Source organism: Lepisma saccharinum, chromosome 13, assembly GCF_977018435.1.
Source record: "Lepisma saccharinum chromosome 13, izLepSacc3.1, whole genome shotgun sequence".
Classification (NCBI taxonomy): Eukaryota; Metazoa; Arthropoda; class Insecta; order Zygentoma; family Lepismatidae; genus Lepisma; species Lepisma saccharinum.
In genome coordinates, this window is record NC_139241.1 from 37,425,702 (window position 1) to 37,449,236 (window position 23,535).

At 38.6% G+C, this 23,535-nt stretch overlaps 1 protein-coding gene across 3 annotated transcripts in view; it reads left to right on the forward strand.

The window, feature by feature from the left end:
- The window catches only part of LOC145996918 (uncharacterized), a 45,728-nt gene that overhangs the window by 12,371 nt on the left and 9,822 nt on the right, over positions 1-23,535 (forward strand). For 2 of the 3 annotated variants that reach the window (XM_083133490.1, XM_083133491.1), the window contains exon 2: positions 17,881-17,995. In XM_083133490.1, the coding sequence (XP_082989616.1) occupies positions 17,891-17,995 (105 nt within the window). In that variant the 5' untranslated portion in view covers positions 17,881-17,890. Of the gene's footprint in view, positions 1-1,332; positions 1,417-17,880; positions 17,996-23,535 lie in introns of those variants that run through there. The other variant, XM_083133489.1, reaches the window with a different exon arrangement.

Sequence of the window (23,535 nt, forward strand, 5' to 3'; positions counted from 1 at the left end):
TGGAGGTTTCGTAGGAACTGTGCTGACACCTGATTCATCCATATTAAATACACAGTATGGTTGAAATTTATAACTATCCAATAATTACTGCAGATTTGTAAAATATCTATTCACCTGGAATTTATAGCGCAGTCTTGCCCCGCGCTGCAATCGGGAACAAAGCACGTTATGCTGTCGAGCCATTGCACAATGCAATAAAAGCGAATACACAGGTGGACTCAGCATTACACAGCTGCCTCAATGAATCAACATCGTGATATTCTCTACATTTACAGCGAAGAAATTCTAAGAAAACTTAGTATCAAAATAAATAGCAAACACCTAAAAATTCTTCCTGCTTTTCTCTCTCATCACAACTACCAACAAACATGTCTTCACTAATATCCACGTCTAGCTTCCATATTAGTCGAAGTGACGGTGGAACAGTGGTGCCACCCGCGTATGATTTTCACCGACGCGCAGTCTTACCCTTCTCTACTCTAATAATTCAAATCTCATAGAAATAACCAATTTTATTGATTATTATTATTGCCCATCTCCGTGGCAGAGTCGTTAGTAAAACGCCAGAGGTCCCGGGTTCGAATCCCGGACTGGGCAAAAATAATCAAATCGAAATAGCTACTGCCCGCGAAAAAGATACTGTCCAACTGAAGGGAGAAGTTGTGCTCTATCGAAACATGTTCTTAGAATAAGTCACTTAACGGTCAAAGAAATACTATTACATGAAATGAGAGCAAATTATAATTAATGAAAAGAAGTCAAAACTTTCATTACAAAGTTTATGGACAACGGATGCTTTAAACTATTAACATTAACGAACGATTTTTTTTTTTGCATACCTTTAACAATAATCAAGTATAAATTGTTCGTGGAGATGTTTTAAGTGGATATTAATCGCTATAAATTAGTTGGTATGTGAAAAATGTGAATGAAGTGTTTTTACACTGCCTCAATTAAAGAAAAGAAAATCTGCCAAAAACATTTAAACCTAATGATAGAAGTATGCGAACTTATATAACACCAACTGAAAAAATGTAATGATTCGTAATTAACTTTTCTTTTCTTGTTGGAAAGTACCATTCAAAACAGGCTTAAGAAAAGAAGAATTCGTTACAATTCAGGTAAATGCAGTACTTGATAATTACCTAACACTTAGATCGACATTTTTGTTCAAATGAACTTGTCCTGCAGCGTAAGTTTACCTTGTAATCACATAACCAGGTGCTTTCAATCAAATGGGCTCAACTTTTGCATAACCTCAAGTTAGAGAAGAATGTGTTGGAAAAAATAAATGTTATTTAACCTCGCGACTTTTATCGAGGGATTTCACAGTAATGTCTGAAAGGTGACGATGGAAACAGCATTGGAAATAGTGAGATGTGAGGACTGTGGTCCTGCCTTCGACTCTCGTCATAGGTATGTGTGGGTTTCTATGCTTTATTAGTTTACAGAGACTTGTAAATCTTTAAGCAATAGTGATACCAACATGTTTGTGATATGAACTTGTCGGTGTAGTGGTTAGCCCATAGGGCTATGACGCGGGGCGTCCCGGGTTCGAATCCCGGTGTGGGCATGAAAGTGAGAGTGTTCCTTCACCGTATCAGAACTCATCCTCATCGTCGCGGTTAACAAAAACTGACAGAAAAGTGATGCTAAAGAAAAATGAAGTTGTCCCGTTGCCATGTTGACTTCTTTAAGCCACTTCGATAATGAGGGTACCGATTTCGAGTTCCGGCCAGGCCATGATCATTCCTTTATGAGTGCACAATAAGAACTCTCGCTCTGTGAAAGGGGCTGTTACACCACGGAGTATAGTTAAGTTATTTCTTTGACGTTTATTCTGGTACTTAATTTTGGTTAATATTGGTTACGTTTTACGTTCAATTCTGTTGCATGCATTCGCTTTGCTCCCTTTCACATGTAGTTCTGCTTGTACATACATAGAAGGATTTCATTTTCATGTTAGGGCGGGCAGCGCGAAGAGACCTATTCACACATAAGATATTATTAGGAGAGAGGACCTTCTTAAACGTATCAATCTATTACACTTAAGATTGTAAACCCTGGCATCAAACAGAAATTGTAAGTACCAAACCCAGGTCTCGTCGATAAAAACGAAAACTAGCCTGTGTAGAATCTGAACTAGAAGAAGTGTGCGAATTTACAGGGAAGGGGGTGAGGTATGGCGGAGATCCCTTCCTCACCCACATACAAACTAAATTATACCCTGAAAAATGAAATTATTTTTATCACTGCCAGGGATGTTTCTATCCCCTCAAAGATAATGGAATTGAAATCATGTAGGATACCGTTTCTAATCTATGGAGAAAACACAACTTAGAAATCATTCGTGTCCATTAATGGTCCAGTCATCAAACATGTCCCTGCGTAAAGTTTGCAGCCTTGTGGATTAAAGAAGTCCACCAATCTGCAAATAACCAACCTGATATTTTACATATCTTTAAGTGTTCACAAGAAACTTGCAGATAGGTTAGATGGACGTTAAGTTTGAACATGGCAATTTAAATTTGGTCAAGCGTTCGGTGTTACTATTTCGATAGCTCTTTTTGTGTGTATACAGTAAAACCTCTTTCATCCGGACTAATGGGGTGATAAGTTGAAAGTCTGGATTAACTGAAATAACTAAAAGAACAGTAGAAAGTGCATTAAAACTCCGTTTATAGCAACAAAGGTGTATTTAAATGGCATAGGCCTAAATACACTATACAGTACAGTAGAATATAAAGCAATACTGTACATACAATGCAGTACGAACATACGCGATATCCATATTATTATGATGTGCGATTGTTGACTTCTAGCCACATTTTAAAACCTTGCATTCTGCCTTTTTTTCCTGTCCGGATTAAGCGAAGTCCGGCTTATCGGGGTCAATTACTTGTAAATGTTGTCGTAAGATTTAACGACCTAGAACTACTGTTCTCTTGTAGAACCGGAAAGCAATAGTTTAATTTACTGACTGGCAACATATACAAATTTACAAATTTGCATATACTTAAAGAAGGGTTTCTCCCAAAATGAAATCAAAGTTACGCCACTGAGTGCCCCCTAAACCCAGGCCAAAAGCTTAATTCACACCATGACTAGCAGATCTTTTCCAGGACTTGGGCAAACTATAATGCAGTAGATTTGAAAATCACATCGTAATTGTAAATGCAGTTCATTAGTGGAAACTGTACAGCGGAGATGCATAGATTCAAAAAGACTCCTAGCGTCGAACTGACAAAAAATGTTATTAAAGTTATTAGCCTCTACATCCTGTGTAGAGACGCTGAAAAAGATGCACGTATGATATGTCTAAGACTCTAAACCAGGCAAGAGACGAAAACGAGACTAGTGTTTAGATTCTGAGACTAACCTACTCACTTGAGATGAGCAGTAACGTTGGGGTGGGCTCAAGGTTGGATGAACTAGTATTATCAAGTGGCCTGTGCTTCAAGGATCCTCACTCCATTCTTATTTCTTCTTTTCTTGTTTATTTCGTTGTCTTTCTCTCTGTTTCCCTACTCGCTTACTACGTTCTTTCAATCTCTCTCTCCTCTCTCCGTATCCCTTAGTTTCTTTCTTTCCTTCTCTAGCTTTTATTTTCTTTACCTCTTTTCTTCCCTTCATTTGTCTCTTTCTTCTATTTCTAAAGCATCTCTTTCTTTCTTTATTTTTGTGCAGTTCTTTTTCTTTCTGTCACTTTCTCTCGCTCTTCCTTCCTACATTTCCTTTTCTCTTCCTTCCCTCTCAATGTGTTATTTTTTGTCTGTCGCTCTTTTACCTCTTTTCCCCTCTCTTTATTTCTGTGTGTCGTTCTTTTTACTTTTCCCCCTCTCTCTATTTCTCTTTCGCTCCATTTCCTCTCGTTGTATCTCCCATTCTCTTTAACTATCTCTCTCTCTGTCTCCCCCGTTCTTTTCTTAACTCCCCCTCTCGCTCTACCTTCTTCCTTCCTTCCTCTCTTTCCTTTACTGATCTTTACCTCTCACTTTGTTTCTCTCTCGATTTCCGCCTCTCTTTCTTTTCTCTCCCAGTTCATTCCTTTTTGTGTGATTCTTGTTTTGTTCTAGATCAGTGGTTTTCAAACTTTTTTCTCATTTCTCATTGTACCCTTTTAGTCGTAACTGAACGTCCAATGTATCCTCACGATAGGTTTTCTCCAAATAATGGGACTTGGGGAATATTTTTGGCTGTCTGATTGGTAAGGCGTTTTTGATATGCAGGAATAGTGTATCTGCAGAATGGCATTCGGACTGTATATGGAAAGATGGTAAACAAATAAACATTAGAATTCTACGTTTATTATTTTATTAGGTGTTGCTACGTTTACAATCTTTATGATTTATTACAAAAATAAAAATGTGAAACACATGTATGCCAAGAAGTGTATAAAAAAATGTAATTTTCATGTATTTTTCCAGAGTTATTGAAAAAAAGTAAAGAACAAAAATAAGTTTGTAAACAAACTGTCAAGCACAATTTTGGAGTTATTATTTTAAATCCTCACAGTTTCTAGTGAGAAGGATGTGTCTGCATAGCCTGACAGAGTTTCTTGATGCCTTGTTGTGCACTTGAAATTTTCATGGGGAGATTCGGCTCGAACTTTAGTCTATTAGAATATTTTGTTTAAAAAAATATGAAACAAAGATATGAGTGTCGGTGACAAAACCAGCCTTGTTTTACTGCTGAGGGTTAAAGCTGTGAGGTCGGAAACATGAAGTCTGCTCTACACAACTTGCAGCAAAAATGTTGAAATTCTCGACATTTCTCTTCCGAGCTGATCGCGTACCACCTTCAAGTCGTTCGTGTATCCTTAGGGGTACGCGTACCACCGTTTGAGAACCACTGCTCTAGATGATTCTAAAATTTGTCATGTAAGCAATATCTGGGTCTGCTAGGATTACTACACGATTGACCCGGCGCTTTGTTGACACGATTGTGTCGTCTAGAAATGATCTTCGGCAACAGAGTTCCCCTGTCATCCCCAGGAAATGATTCATTCGCACTATTGCGTTACGCACACGTTTCTTCGACAAACACATGACCTCCTTATGGTTATGTAATGCGTGGATGGGTTCCATCTTACGCAAGGAAAAGGTTACGGGCAGGGAACACGATCGGAAAACGCTGCTTTTTACCAGTTTCTGCACAGCTCACTTGGGCGCGTGCGGGAGGGAGGGGACTCTTGTTGACATAATTTGTTTTCCTAGTCCTGCGTTGCTTGTTTTACGTCGCTTTTCTACCTGTTGGATTAATGGCGACGATGAGGATCAATTATGAACTGGTAAAATTGCGATTGCATGTAACATTACATTGACAAGGGTTAGGTGGCAGAGCAGCCTATAGGCTGAACCTCGCCCGCTTAATAAATAAATGTATTATTATTATTATTATTATAATTATAAATACATGTCTTATTCAGGTTCGAATCTGAAAGCTCAGACTTAGTAGTCCGAAAACACTTCGCCACTCCACTGCCTCTCTTATATGCATTTGACCTAGGGACAGGTTTCTTGTTTATGATTTTTAATTGTCTTATGTTTACTTTATGCACAGATAGGCTAATCCACTTTAAAGTGGAATTCGAACCATTATGTGACTCCACGGGGTATAGAATCCGGGACATCTTGATTACAAGGCAACGTTTTGTACTACTCCATCGGGAGGCACTCTATAGGGTGTCTGATATGTTACTCCCTATTTTTAAATTGTCATAATTTTTTTATTTGTTAACAAAATTGTTTAGAACTAGTATTATTAGAAACACCACTACTTGAGGTTTTGTTTGACATCCTGTTTAATCTCCACATAAGCCCCAGCATTCGAGGACACCAGAGAATGTTGACAGAGTGCGTGAAATGTTCACGAGGAACCCTAAGAAATCACTGCGTCAAGGAGCTCGTGAAAGTGGTATGTCACGTTATGCAATTGCAACCATTCTTAAAAAACATCTCTCTTTTAAGCCATGGAAGCCACATTACGTTCGGCAATTGTTTCCTGTGGACTGTGGCCTCCTCGATGGCGCAGTGATAGCGCCGTCGCCTTGTAATCAAGGTGTCCCGGGCTCGATACCCGGGGGAGGCACAGTGGTTCGGATCCCACTTTAAACTGTAGGTCCAGTCCCAATTAGCCTTTCTGTGCATAAAGTGGACTTAAAACACCAATTCAATCAATCAATCAATCCTGTGGACTGTGACAGAAGAATGGAGTTTGCAGAAAGTCTCATGGGTTGGAATGATCATTGGCCTGAACTTTTTGAGAACATTCTGTGGTCTACTGAGGCAGTGTTTCAAATTGGTGGCTTCGTAAACAGGCACAACTGTCATTATTGGGCACCCGTAAACGCAGTGGCGCAGGAACGTTTTCCATTTGGGGGTACAAAATTCAGCCTCCCACACATACATATATATATACACGTACTACTTCACAGACACCTACCTACACCTAGCAGACACGTATCTGGAAATACATTTCGGGGGGTCCAACCAAGTAGCGCAATAATAATCATAATAAAAAATAATAATAATTAGAATAATTATATTTATTTAAATTAAAATATTAATTAAATATGTAAAATAATATTGTATTGTTATTATTACATGAATAGATAAAAGATAGTAAGAGAATAGAGATATAACAGCACGCATTCATTATCTAGCTTACGTGTAGTTATGATCGCCAAGATTTGCATAAATATATATTTCTTTGTTTTTCTTTGATTTTTTTAAACAGATTTTAAAACCAGATAACAATTCTGAAATATATAAAGCTGTGGGCCTCGTTCTGGGCTTATTTGGATTTAACGGAACGGAAAATCAGGAGTTCGAAACGTAAAAATTGCGAACAAAGATACGTACATGTATTCATTTTAATGCAGGTTGAGATTAAAGGGGGTGAGGAGGATCTTGAGCCACCCCAACCAGGAATAATCATCTCCCACCCACTGGATATAGAAATCACATTATTGAGTATATCATACTCATAGAGTTCCACTTCAGTTCAGTTAATTCTAATTTTAAAGTCCCATAGCTACGCATAAAAATATCTTTAAACAATTTATGGCAGATGTGTACCACATACAATGCCATTTAGAAACCATGTATTTGGTATTTACTCACGCATCTGTAGGGCGTTGTATTAAAAAATTAAAAAAACTGAGTTGAGATGCTTCCCTGTTGACTCGTAAGAAGTCTAACTTTGAAATATTTGTGAAACATTTGACAAAGCATTTATTTGTTACCGTATATTATTAGCTGTACCTAATGACACTCTTCAAGCACTGAAAGTACTATCAATACATATAAAAAACCGAAATCCTTCAGATCTCAGAGGAAGAAAGGAAAACCATACTCTCAAAAGTTATTTTTTCTTTGCAATCTTTGGTGGACAATGTGAAGAGCCGGCCAAGGTTTCTTTTCGTGTGTAGTGGTATTAAATGCAGATACATGCGTGTGTTTTAGGGTAACATGTCAATTTCTCACTTATGTAAGAGGTAAACTTTAATGTAAGCAAAAGCATGTGCGCGTCACAGTTAAAGATTGCGCATCTACAAAGAAAATCCAAAACACATTTCCACCTAGTCTGCCTTCGTGGCGGAGGGGTTAGCATAGAGCGCTATGACGCTAGAGTTACCAGGTTCGAATCCTGACCTGGGCATGGGTGTTATTTGTGAGTGTCCAACAATTTCATCATATCATCACTCATTATCATCTTCGCGATTAACCAAAAGTGGCAGAAATGCGAAGTAAAATAAATCAAATAAATCAATCAAACATTCCCATCTCATTCAAAGATCTTGTGAATCTAATGCAAAATCTACCAATAGAACCTGCAGTGAGTCTCATTTATCTCGTGCATTCATCTGACTAATGTAATTTTCTTACAGTTTGACTTTAGGGTTTAACTTAAAATGACATTGTGTTTGTGTTGCATTCGATATGAACATTACATTTTAAGCAATTAACGTCCAATTATAAGTATACCTAATACATTGGTAAAAATAAGTCCCCCTCCTCTGATAAAATCGTAAATTGCACCCTGTTTAAATGTCTAGGGAAAATTTCATTTCACCTAGGAATGATATCGCGATGCGATGAGTCGAGAATTATCACAGCCTCATCTTGTCTCCTGTGTGGTGAGGTCCTTCTCATTCTTTTTTGTGCTTAATTTTGTTTCGATTTCCACTCTGAAGTTATTAAAGCTTATTCTAGATTCACTTCATGCTCAGGTAGGCTAATCAGGACTCTATTTTTTTTAAAAAAAATATCTTAATGCGTATAGGTTTAAGTATAGTTTTCCGAATACCCTCTTAGAAAGTTATGACAAATATGGGTGAGGTACAAGGGTACATTGTACCCCCCAAGTTGGTCTGTCGTGTCTCGTCTCGTTCGTATAAATATTTCGTTTCGGAAAATTTCATTTTAAATATTCAAAAGAAAATAGGGTCAGTCATGTACTCTTCTTATGATGATTTGTATCTTATCTTCGAATCGACGCGACCACATCTTTAGAAAAGTGTACCCCCCTTACGCAAAGGAGCATTCGTCTGCAGCGTGATTTTCTGAGAGCAAATGTGATTCTATCGTTCCACACACATTTTAAACAATTTTCATCTCCTTACAGAGGTTTCCAAGAACATAGATCAATAAAGTAACTAGTAGCAAGCACAATGTAGTAGAATAAGTTTACAATGGTTAGAATTTCTGTAGTAAGGGAGATATTGCTTATAAAGTTACAAACAATATGCACTTATTTTTATTGGGCGAATTGAAAATTTGTTCTTTTAACAGTAGCACCTTGCGTCTGCTGTCAAATTGCCAAATGGGGGTACAGGGGGTACAACTTGATTTACGGATTTGGAGGGTACAGTACACCCTTCAAAAATTTGGGGAGGTACAATGTAGCCCTGTAATCCCCTCCCCCGTTCCTGCGCCACTGCGTAAACCCACACGAATGTGTTGAAAAAGCACAGGGGCGTCCGAAGGCAGGCAGCAGTATCGAACAAAACCTCAAGATGTGGTGTTTCTAATAATACTAGTTATAAACAATTTGGTTAATAAATAAATAAAAAATATAAGAATTTAATAATAGGGAGTGACTTATCAGACACCCTGTAGATTAATGAGGATAAATGGCGAATAGTAAAGTTTGAAGTTTTTGCTTTACATCCAATTATGCTCAGATAGGTTAAGCGGTAGTGGGCCTACAGTTTTAAAGTAGAATCCGAATGGGAAATAGATGAAGAAAATGTAATGAAACACGCACGACTTATCCAGGATTTCAACACAGGATGCCATAACCACTCCGCTACGGAGGGGGTTAACGGCAAGTCAGCATAACAATCAACAACGCATTGTGATGATAATGACAACAATAGAGACTTTAAATGCAATTCATTACATTAGAATTAGTTACAACTAGCATAGTGGATGAAAGTTGTGGGAAGTTATCCGCCCCGCCCCCAACACCAGGGAGAATATCGTTAATCCGCCATCGAACTAAAACATTACAAATTAGAATTCACATACAACCATTTTCCCATTAGTAATAATTTATTTGATTTTTGTTATTTAACGTAGCTTTTCTGCTATATTTGGCTAAACTTGAAGATTAAGATATGATGCAATTGTTGAAAGGATACTTAAAACAACATCCAGGCCGGGATTCGCAGTCGAGAACCTTGGAGTCGTTGCGTGCTGTGCTAACCATGGAGGTCGGCTGAAGTTGCAGTGGAAAACCTGCCTGTTAAGGTAGAGAGCTATTAATGAATGAATCCAAAAACATATAATAATGTGTAGCAAAAAATTAATGTAATATCGATCCTAACATTAATTCTTCGACATTTGTCATTTTTGTTTCGTATACATACAAATGAAAAATATGTAATTAAATAAATGTTAATAATTAATTAATTATTAATTAATTAGTTAATCAATAATAACAAAATCTGGAAAGTGTGGAAACCAGACTTAAGTATTCCTAACCCACTCAAAACGCACGAATAGTAAAATCACGAAACGTCAGTTGGTCCGACGATAACATGTTTATCTTAATAATACTGCCGTGATGCATGGAAGGACCGCATGTGTGCCATGTTTGTGTGAGCAGACAAACTCGATACAGAACAGCATGTTTAATGCCTATCATGTGATGAAACGTGGATATTTTGAAACCAAAAGTGTGACAAGGTTAACCAGCCTCTCCACATGTCTACAATTTTCCGCACGCTCGAATTTCACAACTTCAACGCCAAAGAGGAGTTTTGCTCGTTCGTTTACTCAATAATCATGTAAAAGATAGAAAATGGTATGCAATTATGCAGAAATAGTAACATTACCAGAGAGGAACATCATTCACGACCTACAAAAGAACCGTTAGGGAGTTATGTCTCATAATCTGTTATTTAGTGGATCAGCAATAGTCACAGCAATACGGTTCAATTTATATATTTTTATTAATTGTTCACATTTCTTGCTTATTTTACTTTAAACTAATAAACACATATATCACGCTCATGCCTTTTATGCTGCAAAAATTCTCAAGAAAACGTCGTTGGATGTGATAAGATATTGCTACACAAGACAACGGATGACTTGTTTCAGCGTAATATATGATTTTTATTAGTTTAAAGTTCAATTCAACACGTACACTAGAACTAAAATAGTATGATTTGACAACACATACCTATTTTCATTAAAATGTATAAAATTACAGTTATGATAAGTAACAAACCGTAAAAGCTTAATACAACATAGCTTACAATTTCTTCTTGCTTAATATTATATTTTCTTTGTTTTCATATCGTTGCTTTAATTGCAAAATTTGGTATTGCATTACATATTTGTGTCGAATATGGAGGTCTTAAACATTTGATAACTTTTGAACACCTATCTTATCATGTATGAAAAATAACTAAAGCGTTTATTGAGATTACTGAAAAATAAATAATCTATAAATGAACGAAAGACGCACTAAACTTGTAAAGATTTTGTTCAAGTCAAATGAAAACCTGTTGATAGCAGTGGCGTGCTTAGAGAATATTATTTTTAACGAAATATTATGATGTGGTTCTGCTTTTTTGGTCGTGTCTGAAAATATTATATTGTTGCTCTCTCTCTCTCTCTCTCTCTGTGTCTGTCTGTCTGTCTATATGTGTAGGTGTGTAGATATCTCGTTCTCCTGTCCCTCTGTTGTCTAACTTTCTGACTATCTTAATTACTCTCTCTCCTTCTTCCCTGCTCTGTTTCAATTTCTTCACCTCTTTCGTCCTGTTGCTATCTCTTTCTCCATTTTCATATTTCTTGGTAGCTGTATCTCAATATCTTTCACCCTCTGTTTCTCTGTCTCTTTCTTTAAAAATCTTTCTTTCTCTCTTTCTTTCTTACTCTGTTTCTTTATCTCTTTCTCATTTTTCCTCGCATTCTGTTTATTGCTTGCTTGCTCTGTTCTGTCTCTTTTTCTTATCTCTTTCTATTTCCGTTTTCATTTCTTGCTCTCTTTCTCTATCTCTTTCTTTTTCTGTTTCTCTTTTTCTTCTTCTTTCTTGCCCGGTTTCTCTATTTCTTTGTTTCTATCTACTTCTTCCCCCTTTCTCTTTCTGTCTTACTTACTCTGTTTCAATGTCTCTTTCTTTCTATATCTTTCTTCCTGTTCCTATCTCTTTCACGTCCTCTCTTCCTTGCTCTCCTTCTCTATCGTTATCTATGTCTCTTTCCTTCTACTTCTCTGTCTGAATTTCTTTCTCCCTTGCCATTCTCATTTTCTTGTCCTCGACACGCAACACTGCATGAGTCAGCGGTGAGGCTTTTGATTCCCACAAGCAGTAAAGAAACCACCTTGTAAAATACACAAAAGAAAACAAAAAAAACACGAACCAGAAATGAAAGTACTTTGTCTAGTTCGAGTTCTGGAACCCAGAGCGAGTACAGAGGTTCCGGACATACCAAATCGCAACCCAACCTACCCTTCACAACACTTCATCCCCTTTTAACATACGCTTGCCACGCCGCATACGTCATCTAAACCACTGTTCTGGTCCCCAGAATGTTTATCAATAATGTACAACTGAACACTAAATTATCATTAAATTCAAATACGCATAATTGAAACAAAACTCTATAAATATTCATCTTTACTATTGTCTCATAATATATTAGGACATAAATTAACGCACAAGGCCTGTTCTGGGCACAAAAATGGGTCTACACTTTGTACTATTTGTATCACCTTCATATTATGTATTATATACAGGTAATGGACAAAATAATATGAACACCTTGGTTTGCAAAGGCCTATATACGCCGTCGTGGAAAAGGAACAACACTCAGCAGAGATTTCAACCATCTAGTGGCGATGAAAGCAAACATATCAGTCTATCAGAAGCTGGTGTGAGTTGCATGCGAGCAGTCAGCTATCCGTCAAATGCAGGTATGTCCGACCTTTCAGACTTCAAAAGAGGCATGATCATAGGAGCCCGCCTGGCTGGAGCATCTGTGACAAAAACAGCTACACTTGTTGGTGTAGCACGGAGCACAATGTCAACTGTTCTGACAGCCTACAGACAACATGGAAAGACAACGTCTGCAAAGGAGAATAGTGGGCGAAAAACAAAGTTATCCAACAGGGATCGACGTGTGTTGAAGCGAATAGTGACTCGAAAGCACAAGACAACACTGTCCCAGATAACCGCAGAGATGGACAATCACCTCCAGGACCCTGTATCAACGAAAACCATTCAAAGGGAGCTGCATTCTGTGAACATTCATGGCAGAGTTGCCATCCCCAAACCGTTGGTGACTCCACGTAATGCAGTGACACGAAGAAGGTGGTGCCAAGAGCACAAGAATTGGACACAGCAGCAATGGGAACATGTGATATGGTCAGACGAATCGTCTTTCACATTATTTCAGACCACAGGACGCGTTTATGTGTGGAGAACTCCTGCTGAAGCATTTGATATTGACTGCTTAGTGCCTACCGTGAAACATGGTGGGGGTCTGTGATGGTTTGGGGGGCTATATCTTGGAATGGTGTTGGCCCACTTGTCGTCCTGCGTGGGAGAATCAACGCAGAGAAGTACTGCACCATCCTGGGTGACCACCTCCATCCCATGGTTCAGACTTTGTTTCCCGATGCATGCCCCATCTTCCAAGATGATAACGCCCCTATTCACACTGCTAGGTGCGTTGATGCATGGTTTGATGAGCACAGTGATGAGGTAGAACATCTCATCTGGTGTCGACAGTCCCCCGATCTTAACATCATTGAGCCTTTGTGGGGTATTTTGGAGGCCAAAGTGCGTAATCGGTTTCCACCTCCAATGACACTTTCGGAACTTGAGACTGTTTTGTGCGAGGAGTGGCTACGTATTCCAGTTCACACCGTACAGGACCTTTATTTGTCTATCCCACGTAGGATACAAGCTCTCATTCAGGCAAGGGGGGGCCCAACCCCCCTACTAATACAAGTTTTCTGCAATTGCATTGGTGTTCATATTATTTTGTCCATTACCTGTATGTTTTATTTGTTTGTATATTACGTATAATTAATAAATAAATATGAAAATTAAAAGGCGGGGGAACCGATCAAATTCAAACAACTGACGTCCTGGTTTATTTAAAGATACCAGGACATAAGCGCATACCCTCGAATGTATGCGGGAGGAGGCGGCCTTACTTCGGGGGTTCCCCCTTTTCTCTCTCTCTCTCTCTCTCTCTCTCTCTCTCTCTCTCTCTCTCTCTTTTTTTCTTCATCTGCTTCTCCCTCTCGTTCTATCGTTTCCATTACATCTTTCTAATTCTTCCTATATTCCCTATCCCTTTACCTCTCTGTGAGTGATTCTTGCCTTGCTGATGATTCTGAAAGTTCTTCTGTATCCTATTTGAGTGGACATAAAGATGGGCAAGGTGGGCTTTCAACAATTCGTTGTAAGGAATGAAAAACCAAGATTCTTCATGTACTCAAAACGTAAAATGAGGCAAATGGTATACGCCCGGATCCAGAACTTAGTTGCTTTGACATGCAATGACTCTCTTAAATGGATTTCTGTCTTCAGTATTCTGCCTTCGACGATCAATATGATTCTATTTCTATTTTACACTCGTCGTCTATCTCTCAGGGTTAATCGCAACGGCGAGGATGAATGATAATTTGATGAAATGAATGATTGGTCAAAGACAATGATTCGAACCTAAAACTGTTGCGTCTGTAGCATAGCTACGTTTACCAACTCGCCAAGGAGACTGTGCTGCTATGTGCTTTTGCAGATAACATTGTATTGAATCAACGGTTCTCAACTTATGGTTCGCGGACTTCAAGGAGATTGCCATTCCCTCATAAGGGGATCGCGAATTCTTCAAATTTAGTGGATATTACAGGAGAATAGACGGCCATTTATTAAACAGAACGATTGAAAAGTTAAATATATTCTACAGCTTGGTGGAGGTGATAAGTGTCCATATTTTTATATAGTTATTAATATTAGAGATTGCTAATACTTTTATTGGCATGCGTGCAGACGCCAGAGCCTCGTTTGTCTGCAGGGTGTGCAAGTAGTTTTTCAAATATGTGTGTGTGTGTGTTTAAGTTTGTATGTATGTATGTATACGAAATGTTTCAAATAAAATTTAATGGAGTTTAAGGGGCAAAGCGAATGTAAGTATGCATGTTTCCGTGCATTTTCGAGGTCATTTCAAGGTCACTCGATTTTTTGAAGGGAAATCTATTTTTTAATATTTCTATTCCACTTACAAAAGTAAACAATTTTTGTAGAAACAATTTTTCTGTCGGACGCGTAGTTTCACAGATATTTGACAAGTATAAAGTGGTAACAGAAATTCATACTGTTTCAAAAGTATCGTAGTATTGTACGAGGACTTTCCCTTGGTAGATGATGTTTAACATAGTGCGGAGGCAATAGTGGCAAAAAGGAAAGGGGGCAACTGCCCCCTTACGCCCCACTAATCGCCTCAACTGCCGATAACTGCAATGTTGCAGGGCAACGAGGCGCTGGCGTCTGGACTCAATAGGATTTGCAAGAGGCGCATTATTATGTTTATATTCAACTTCATTAACAAAGATTCCCTGGGGGGATTGTGTTTTGTCGTTCATATAATGGTGATTGTTTTTTTCAATTCATCTTATCACTATTCATCCTGATGTTCGTGAGTATCCGAAAGCTAAGAAAAATAATTCAAATCAATCAATAAATCTATATATATATATATATATATATATATATATATATATATATATATATGAGCCTCCCCGATGGCGCAGTAGTAGCGTCTTCGCCTTGTAATCAAGGGGTTCCGGGTTCGATACCCGGTTAAGGCACATAGTGGTTCGGAATCTACTTTAAACTGTAGGTCCAGTCCCGATTAGCCTTACTGTGCATCAAGTGGACTAAAACATCAATTACACACACCCACATATATATATAAACAACGAAAGAGTATTAAAATTAGTTAAAGAAGAATATGAACAGCGAAGTGTTGAGTCACGGGTCAATATTTATAAAATTAATTACACACTGACTATTTGCTAAAATAATATCAAGATGCACATTATTACATTATATTCAACATCGTCCAAATCTCTACAAGTACAATAGTTAACAATGCTGCAACTGGATGTGAACAACATGGAAAGTTTCTAAATAGGTTTTTTGGAGTGTTTTAATATTAATATAAATTTCTCTCCGACCCATGAACATTTTGGTTAGGAGGTGGGGGATTGCGGGAACCAATGCCCCCGGACCATCTTTACGATAGACTCAACAAATAACAAAACTAAGATAATAAACCGATTTATATTATAATCTCCGTCCATGGTTCTAGAAGTTGGCGAATTCGACACTTGTAAGAGCCACCTTAATATTCTGCATTAGTCATGGTTGGTGTTGAGTTTCTGTCTTAAGTCCACTTTATGTACAGATAGGCTAATCGGGACTGGACCTATAGTTTAAAGTTGGATCCGAACCATTATGTGCTTCCACCAGGTATCGAACCCGGGATACTTGATTACAAAGCTACGACGTTGTCGTAACTCTATCGGGGAGGTTTATTAGTCATCGGTGTGTACGGGGAATATTCCTCGCTGTGGAGTATTATTGTTGTTATTATTATTATTACAATGAAAATATGAGTATTGTAATAAATTGTATCGTGTAAAGTGTATAGCTACTTGATGAGCAACTTTAATAAATAGTTGTTGCACTTTAGGACTTCAAAATATTGAGTTAGATTCTGGAGGTCCACAAGAATAAAAGATAAATTGGTCAAAATAATTTTAACAGAAATATGCGTATTTTCTTACTTCAGTAACATATTGAAGTGCATAATCTGTTAATCATGCACCCTCGGTACATCAAAATGTACAGGGAAATGCATCAAAGGGTACTTTCATCAAATGCTGTTGTGTGCAATGTACTAAAAATGCATGAATTGAGATTACACATGATATTTTCAGAGAAAGCCAGCTTACACGTTTCACTGTGTCAGGTGATGCATCGAAAAGTTCATCAACCTTGGGTACCAGTTTCATAGATCGCAGACATATTAAAATCTGATATTTTGTGTTTCGCATGGTTCGTACTTACCAATTGTGTATTGCGGAACATAGTTCAAGGTGCCATTATGCTTTTTACACGAAAACAAACACAATTTTTCACGTGGAGAGTAATTTTTGTTACTCCTTTTTTCGCTTCCTTAACACACAATATGGCGGGCAAAACTTGACAACCTTAGTGGGTATGCAGTGTTTCCAACCTTCCTCACCGAAAAATACCTACTATCGTGTTCGTCATGTGTGCAAATTGTACATTATGCACGGGTAGCTGACGGATAGCCACACGAACGATTCACGGATAGCCCCACGAACCATTCCGATAAAGTTAGGTTAGCTTTGGTTAGGTTAGGCAAGCATAGTTTAAAAAAATGGGGTTGGAAATACTGACAGGGGTTTACGTCATCAAACGTATGCAGCATCCGGTTCACGTAGGGAAAGCAATGGTAATTGTGCGTCGGTGAGATATTTCTCTTGAAAAATACATGATTTCCCGGTCAAATAGATTCCACGATGAAAGAAAATACCTCGACGAACGTTGGAAACCTTAGAGAAACTCATTTCCGTAAGTAGTTTCTTCTGTAAAAATGAAGAAATGTGTCTCCGATATATGAAACCGTTATTTTTCATTTTGAGTTATGTTTATAGTATGTAACGCGTCTTCCAAGTGACATGCTCGATAGTATTTATGTTCGGTGAGCATGCAGGCCATTCCATACGCTCGATTCCCTCATCCTTTAGTATGTTGTCCACCAACAGAGCTCTGTGCGGACGGACATTATCGTCCATGAAAGGAAACCATCACCAATTGCACCTGCGTATGAAATGATATGAGGTCTGAGGATGTCGTCACTGTATCTAAGGGCTGCCAAACTGCCATTTCGGATGATCTGGAGACCAGTCCTTCTACCATTACTGATTCCAGCCCACACCATCAGTCCACCACCACCACACTGCGATGTTTAAGGGGATTTGCGATAAATGTTTGACTGATTGATTTTTTAAATTTTCTTCGCTTTTCTGCCACTTTGGGCTAATCGCGAAGATGAGAATGAGTGAATGTATGATGAAATTGGTGAAGGAACACTTAGAAAGAGCAACCAACCCCATGCCAGGATTCGAACCAGGGTCCCCTGGCGTCACAGCGTGCTGTGATAACGACTCCGCCAAAGGGGTCAGCTAGTTATAAATGAAAGTTTAAGCTTCGCTGTACTAATCCATGGAAATCTTGTATCAAGTGGTACATGATTTTCTTTAGGTGCAACAAACATCATATCCATGCAACGGATTTATTCCATCTTTTTCTTTCAGAGAATCAACAATGAGGAGCAGCGCATTGTTCGTGACCTTCGCCGCTCTGTTCATCATGACAGGCAGCTTCCCTACGCCAGAAGATGAAGAGGAAAAAGAATCCCCAATTGTAATGGTAAGCCACCTTATTCCCACATTTCTTGGTGTATCTATTTCGGTATCAGCCCTCAAAACATACACTGATGTTAAACACACAGTGGTTATAGGAGGACCACGCCACATGCTGGTCAAGGCTTATCATTGGTGTTAAAAAGACGCTTAGTATAACAATTTCGCTGTGTTGTTTTAACGCCACTGACGATAAATGTTGACCAAAATGGAATGTGGACCTCCCTCTTTAATTTTAAGTCTGTATAATTACTTTATCTGTAGCTTCACGCTCATATCGCAATTTATTTATTTAATAATTGCGAAAATTCCAGTCACAGCACAGTTGAAATTATTAACAATGAACAAAAAAATAACAAAACACAAATGTAATAACAAATTAACAGATAATATATAAGAAATAGCACAATTTGATATTATTCAGAAGCATTTCTTCTGATGGAAGACCGAATGGCGTACTCCGAGGAAAATACAGCGTGTTTCAAAAAGAATGACCCGACTGTAAAACGTTATAATTATGGAACGATGGACATCCCGTGAATGAAAGTTGTGTTACTCGAATGGGCGTGGCCTACAATTTTAGGGAATCGCCACTACATGCCACTCCGCGCGTTGAACCTGTCCATAACCAGAGGCGTCTCCTGAACGCATGTGGTGCATGCTGCGCATGCGTTCAGGAGACGCCACTGCCATAACCTCAATCTGTTGCAAGATGGCGACCGCTCAAAAAAAGGCTTTTTGTGTTCTGCAGTTATGCAAGACTGATTCAGTGATTACAGTCCATCGTGCTTTTCGTCAGCGTGTTGGGATTGATCCGCCTTTGCCGAAGAACATTCGTCGTTGGTATCGCCGGTTTGAAGAAACAGGATGTCTGTGCAAAGGTAAGAGTTCAGGTCTACCTTGCACTTGTGATGAAAGTGTGCAAAGAATTCAGCAAGCGTTTGAGCGAAGCTCAAGAAAGTCTCAACGTCTGGCGTGTGTTAAGGCAACGTTTGGTCTACAAACCATACCGATTACAAATAGTGCAAGCTCTTCTTGTTGGTGATAATAGGAAACGCATAGAGTTTAGCAATGGTCTCTTAGTGGACATGGAAGACGACATATTTTTACCGCGGCTGATTTCTTTTGATGAAGCTACATTTCATGTAAGCGGTAAAGTTAACAGTCATAACGTGCGGATATGGGGGCTCCAAAATCTTCGTAGAGCATGAGCGAGATTCACCAAAAGTAAACGTTTCTTGTGCAATTTCTCACACCAAGATTTATGGCCCATTCTTTATGAGAAAAACACAGTGATGGGAGTGAGCTATCTTGAAATGCTGCAGCCCTGGCTTTTTCCACAACTTCATGAGGACTCTGATGATTTCATATTTCAACGGGACGGAGCCCCACCACACTGGCACAACAACGTACGACAATTCCTCAATGACACACTGCCTCAACGCTGGATAGGGCGCACGGGACTCCGAGACAATGCCTTACACTCTTGGCCTCCAAGATCTCCAGACATGACCTCATGCGACATCTTCTTGTGGGGATACTTGAAGGAACGTGTTTTTTGTTCCACCGTTATTTCGTGACCTAGACGAACTCAAACACAGGATATCAGCAGCAGTGACTACAGTAGAAGTCACCTTGCAAAAAGTGTGCGATGAATTTAGCTATCGACTTGATATTGACGTGCGGCTGATAAAGGACACATAGAGCACTTGTAATAGCATTGGTAAAACTTTATTATTTTGTGAGTATTTGCACTTTGTTTCATTTTTGTAATTTGTTTTCGTCACTATATATAATGTTTTAAAATCTGGTCAGTCTTTTTTAAACACCCTGTATATTATTATTATTATTATTATTATTATTATTTGTAGTAGTAGTGGTGGTAGTAGTAGTAGTAGTAGTAGTAGTAGTAGTAGTAGTAGTAGTAGTAGTTCGGTAATAATTATACTGAAATATTCATACATGATTAATTATGTTACATTGAATCATTGTATTTCTTGGTGATGAATTTTGTTTGTGCTATTTCCTTTCTGGCTATATTTTAGAGGTCATAAAAATATTTTGCTCAATCCGCCAAGGTTTGAAAGGGGAGATTGGAGGACTCGGACAGTCATCCTATTTAAGTTCATAATATACAACAAAAGCTGCATCCTAAAATTAACTTTTAGCACAAGTAGTAACCTGCATTGAGATAGTACAACATGTATTAAATTGACTTCGTTGCATGAAATACCTTTTTTCTTGTAATTAAAAACCGTTAGGTTTTTGCCAGACCCTGTGTGTGTAATAAGTATACATATGTATATCTGTGGGGGATGTATGTGTGTGTATGTACGGGAGGTACAGTGCTTTTTTCTATGCAGAAAGAATCCGGAACTCTTCAGATTGTTTTGTTATTATCATTATAAGAACTACTCAAAATATTGTGGTATGTTCAACAAATTATTGTGTAACCTTGTAGTCACACACACACACACACGCACACCTACCTTTCGATAAAATAAAATGTTATTAGTTTAATTCTCAACTACAAAAGCTGCCGATACATACTTGCAGAAAAAAAAAAACACTACGTGTTCGGGTGTGTGGTTCGTGTCTCTCCAGTGTTCTGATGTGGGTGAAGAGAGGTTAAGTAAGTGGGTTGAAAATGTAATAGTGGCAACTATTTATTTACAAATGATACAAAAAGAGATACCTCTGTGAAAACTTCACAGCCCTTCGATGTAGTCACCAGTATTGTTTACAACCGTTGCCAACGATGTGGAAGTCGTAGTATTTCTATAGCAGTGCCTGTTCTGTTGATGGTTTAAATGGAGCGGTCTATTGCCTGAAGAATCTCTGGAACAGTTCCGAAGCTACATCTTAGGGATCAAATCAAAGTCAGGGGCTGGTAGAGCACCTGCCAGCCCCATCGAGCTAACAAATCAGCCACAGGTTGCGCTATATGCGCCCAAACATTGCCCTGCAAAATGATGGAAATATTCAGCAGAAAGTGTCCCCTCTTCTTTCGCAACGCAGGTCGCAGGTTATGTTAAAAAATTGTGGGGTTCTGACTACACAACTACTTCAACGATACTCCATTTCTCTCGTCACTGCGCATGCGCCTAACGTTGGAAGGAATAGTCCATTTACTGTGAGGTAGCTTAGATGTCAAACTAACATGTGGTATAAGTGAGAAGCACCGGTTCCGTTTCATGGCGTATATACAACAGTGTTGCCACTAGCCTATTAAATTTCCCACCCATGTAAAAATAAAAAAAGAACTGGTAAGTAAAGGAGAAGCGTTTTTTACAACATAGCGCAATAATTATTAACAACAAAACATTTATCTTGGTTAATTTGGTAATTTTCAACATACCTTAGCTACCTTAATAACTATGGACGTTGATAGCTGTTGTTTTGATTTTGCACCGTGAACAAATTGTTTTAATATCTTCAATTTCTAAAGCGTTTCTTGTAACTCTACATTTTTAGAAGGCTATTGTAGACAGTTTTCAGTTATTATTGTTTAATTAAAGAAACGTAACATAATCCATGCAAAGTAAAGAAAATTGGTCAAAAATTGCAACAATGGTTTCTTTATTTTCTTTAATTCAAAATTAGTTATATTTACAATTTTAAAATTTTGCTGAAATTGAAAATGAGTAATGGGGCATTGGAAGGACAACGTAACAAAAATTGACGTAACTACTATGGTACATCTGTCAGACCGCTCGCCGAAAATAGAATTCAATAAGATTTGAACAAAGGCAAGACCTCGTGATCTTGACAGCGTGTAGCCAGCATTCCAAAGGTATGGAGAAGGGTTCGCTTGTAGTTGGAGGGGCGTGAGGAATAAAGTAAGAGTGGGCCTCCCCGATGACATAGTGGTGGGTCCCGCTTTCGATACCAGGTGGACGCACATATAGGTTCGGATCTCACTTTATATAATGTGGACTTGAAAGTGGACAGTATACTGAATCATGTGTTATGTTTGTCTTGTATAGGTCTCTTTACAAACTTGCACTTTTAACCTTTCTGAATGGGATTTTTACACCCGTTTTTTAACAATAAGGTAAGGATTTTAGATGAGATATATATACTTTGTATTTCCACACATACATTAAAGGGTGCAAAATGTCCACATATGCCAGTGCATCCTAAAAAAAAAAAAAACATTCATTCATATTAGTACATGGAATTGTATCTAACGGTTCTTGTTTATTTTTTTTAAAAAAATTATTTATTCTGCCATGGTTGTTGGGGAGAAGGGAACTACAAACCAATCTCCCCTCATCTAGGACGCCTCGCATACCAACCCCATGAAGCGTAGTGGTAACGTAGTTGCCTTGTAATCAAGATGTTCCCGGTTCGATACCCGGTGGAGGTACAAGTGATTCGCGTCCCCCTTTAAACTGTAGTCCCAGTTCCGGTTAGCCTTCCTGTGTATAAAATGGACTTAAGACCAAAACTCAAACCAACCTCATGAACCGTCTATGATCTGAGACGAGACAGTCGAGGAAGTTTATCTCATTGAGCACTTACGTAACGCAGGTGCAGAGAACAGTCGAAGCTGAAGAAATCTGAGATGCAGGAAGGTCATGAAATTTGACCTTCGGAGGGACAACCGGTTTATTTCTGCTCTACGGAAGGTCGCCAGTGCTGGCTGATATTACGAGGAAACTTGCAGCTGATATAAAAAAATCCTATCTATATAAGGCAATGATGTAAGGAAGACTGATTTACAACCTTGTTAATGACACATTGCATAAAATATGTCGAGGTGGATGTGCGGGGAGGTTATTAAACCTGTTTCTCTTTGGTAACGCTCTCTTTACTACAGTGAAAGCGAATTTTCATGTGAAAAATTTGCTTCCAGGTTTCAGTAACAAAACAAAGTGCAATGCAAATAAGTGCAGCGTATACGCATGACTCTACAGTGCCACAGAAAAAAAAATCTGATTTAGAGGGGGGGATTTATGTTCCACACTCACATATGAATATATACATTCGTGTGTGTGTGTGTGTGTGTGTGTTGATTGGTTGATTTGCTTTATTTTCCTTCGCTTCTTGTGCCACTTTTGGCTAATTTGCGAAGATGGGGATGAGTGATGATATGATGAAATTATTGAATGAACACTCACGAACATCCATGCCCAGGCCAGGATTCGAACCTCTGGATCCCCAAAGTCCTAGTGCGATGTGCTAACCTCTCCTCCACGGGAAGCGGTGCGTGTGTGTGTTCTGCAACACACGTATGTTCCTCTCGATCCTTTACTTTTTAACTTAATTATAAAACTTTTGAACCTGCAATAAAAAACACTATTCAAAGTTGGCTGCAAATTGGGATTAAGAAATGTGTACCCACCCACCGAAAGGCACCCAAGTGCCAATCTCTCTTTCACGTAATACACCCTGGGCCATCCCGATGTCCTAGTGGTAACGTCATCATCTTGCAATCAAGTGGTCCCGGGTTCGATACCCGCTGGAGGCAAACCTCGATCCCAGTTTAAACTGTAGTTCTGGTACCGATATGTGCCTAAAGTGCATGTACACCGCGTGCTGCGT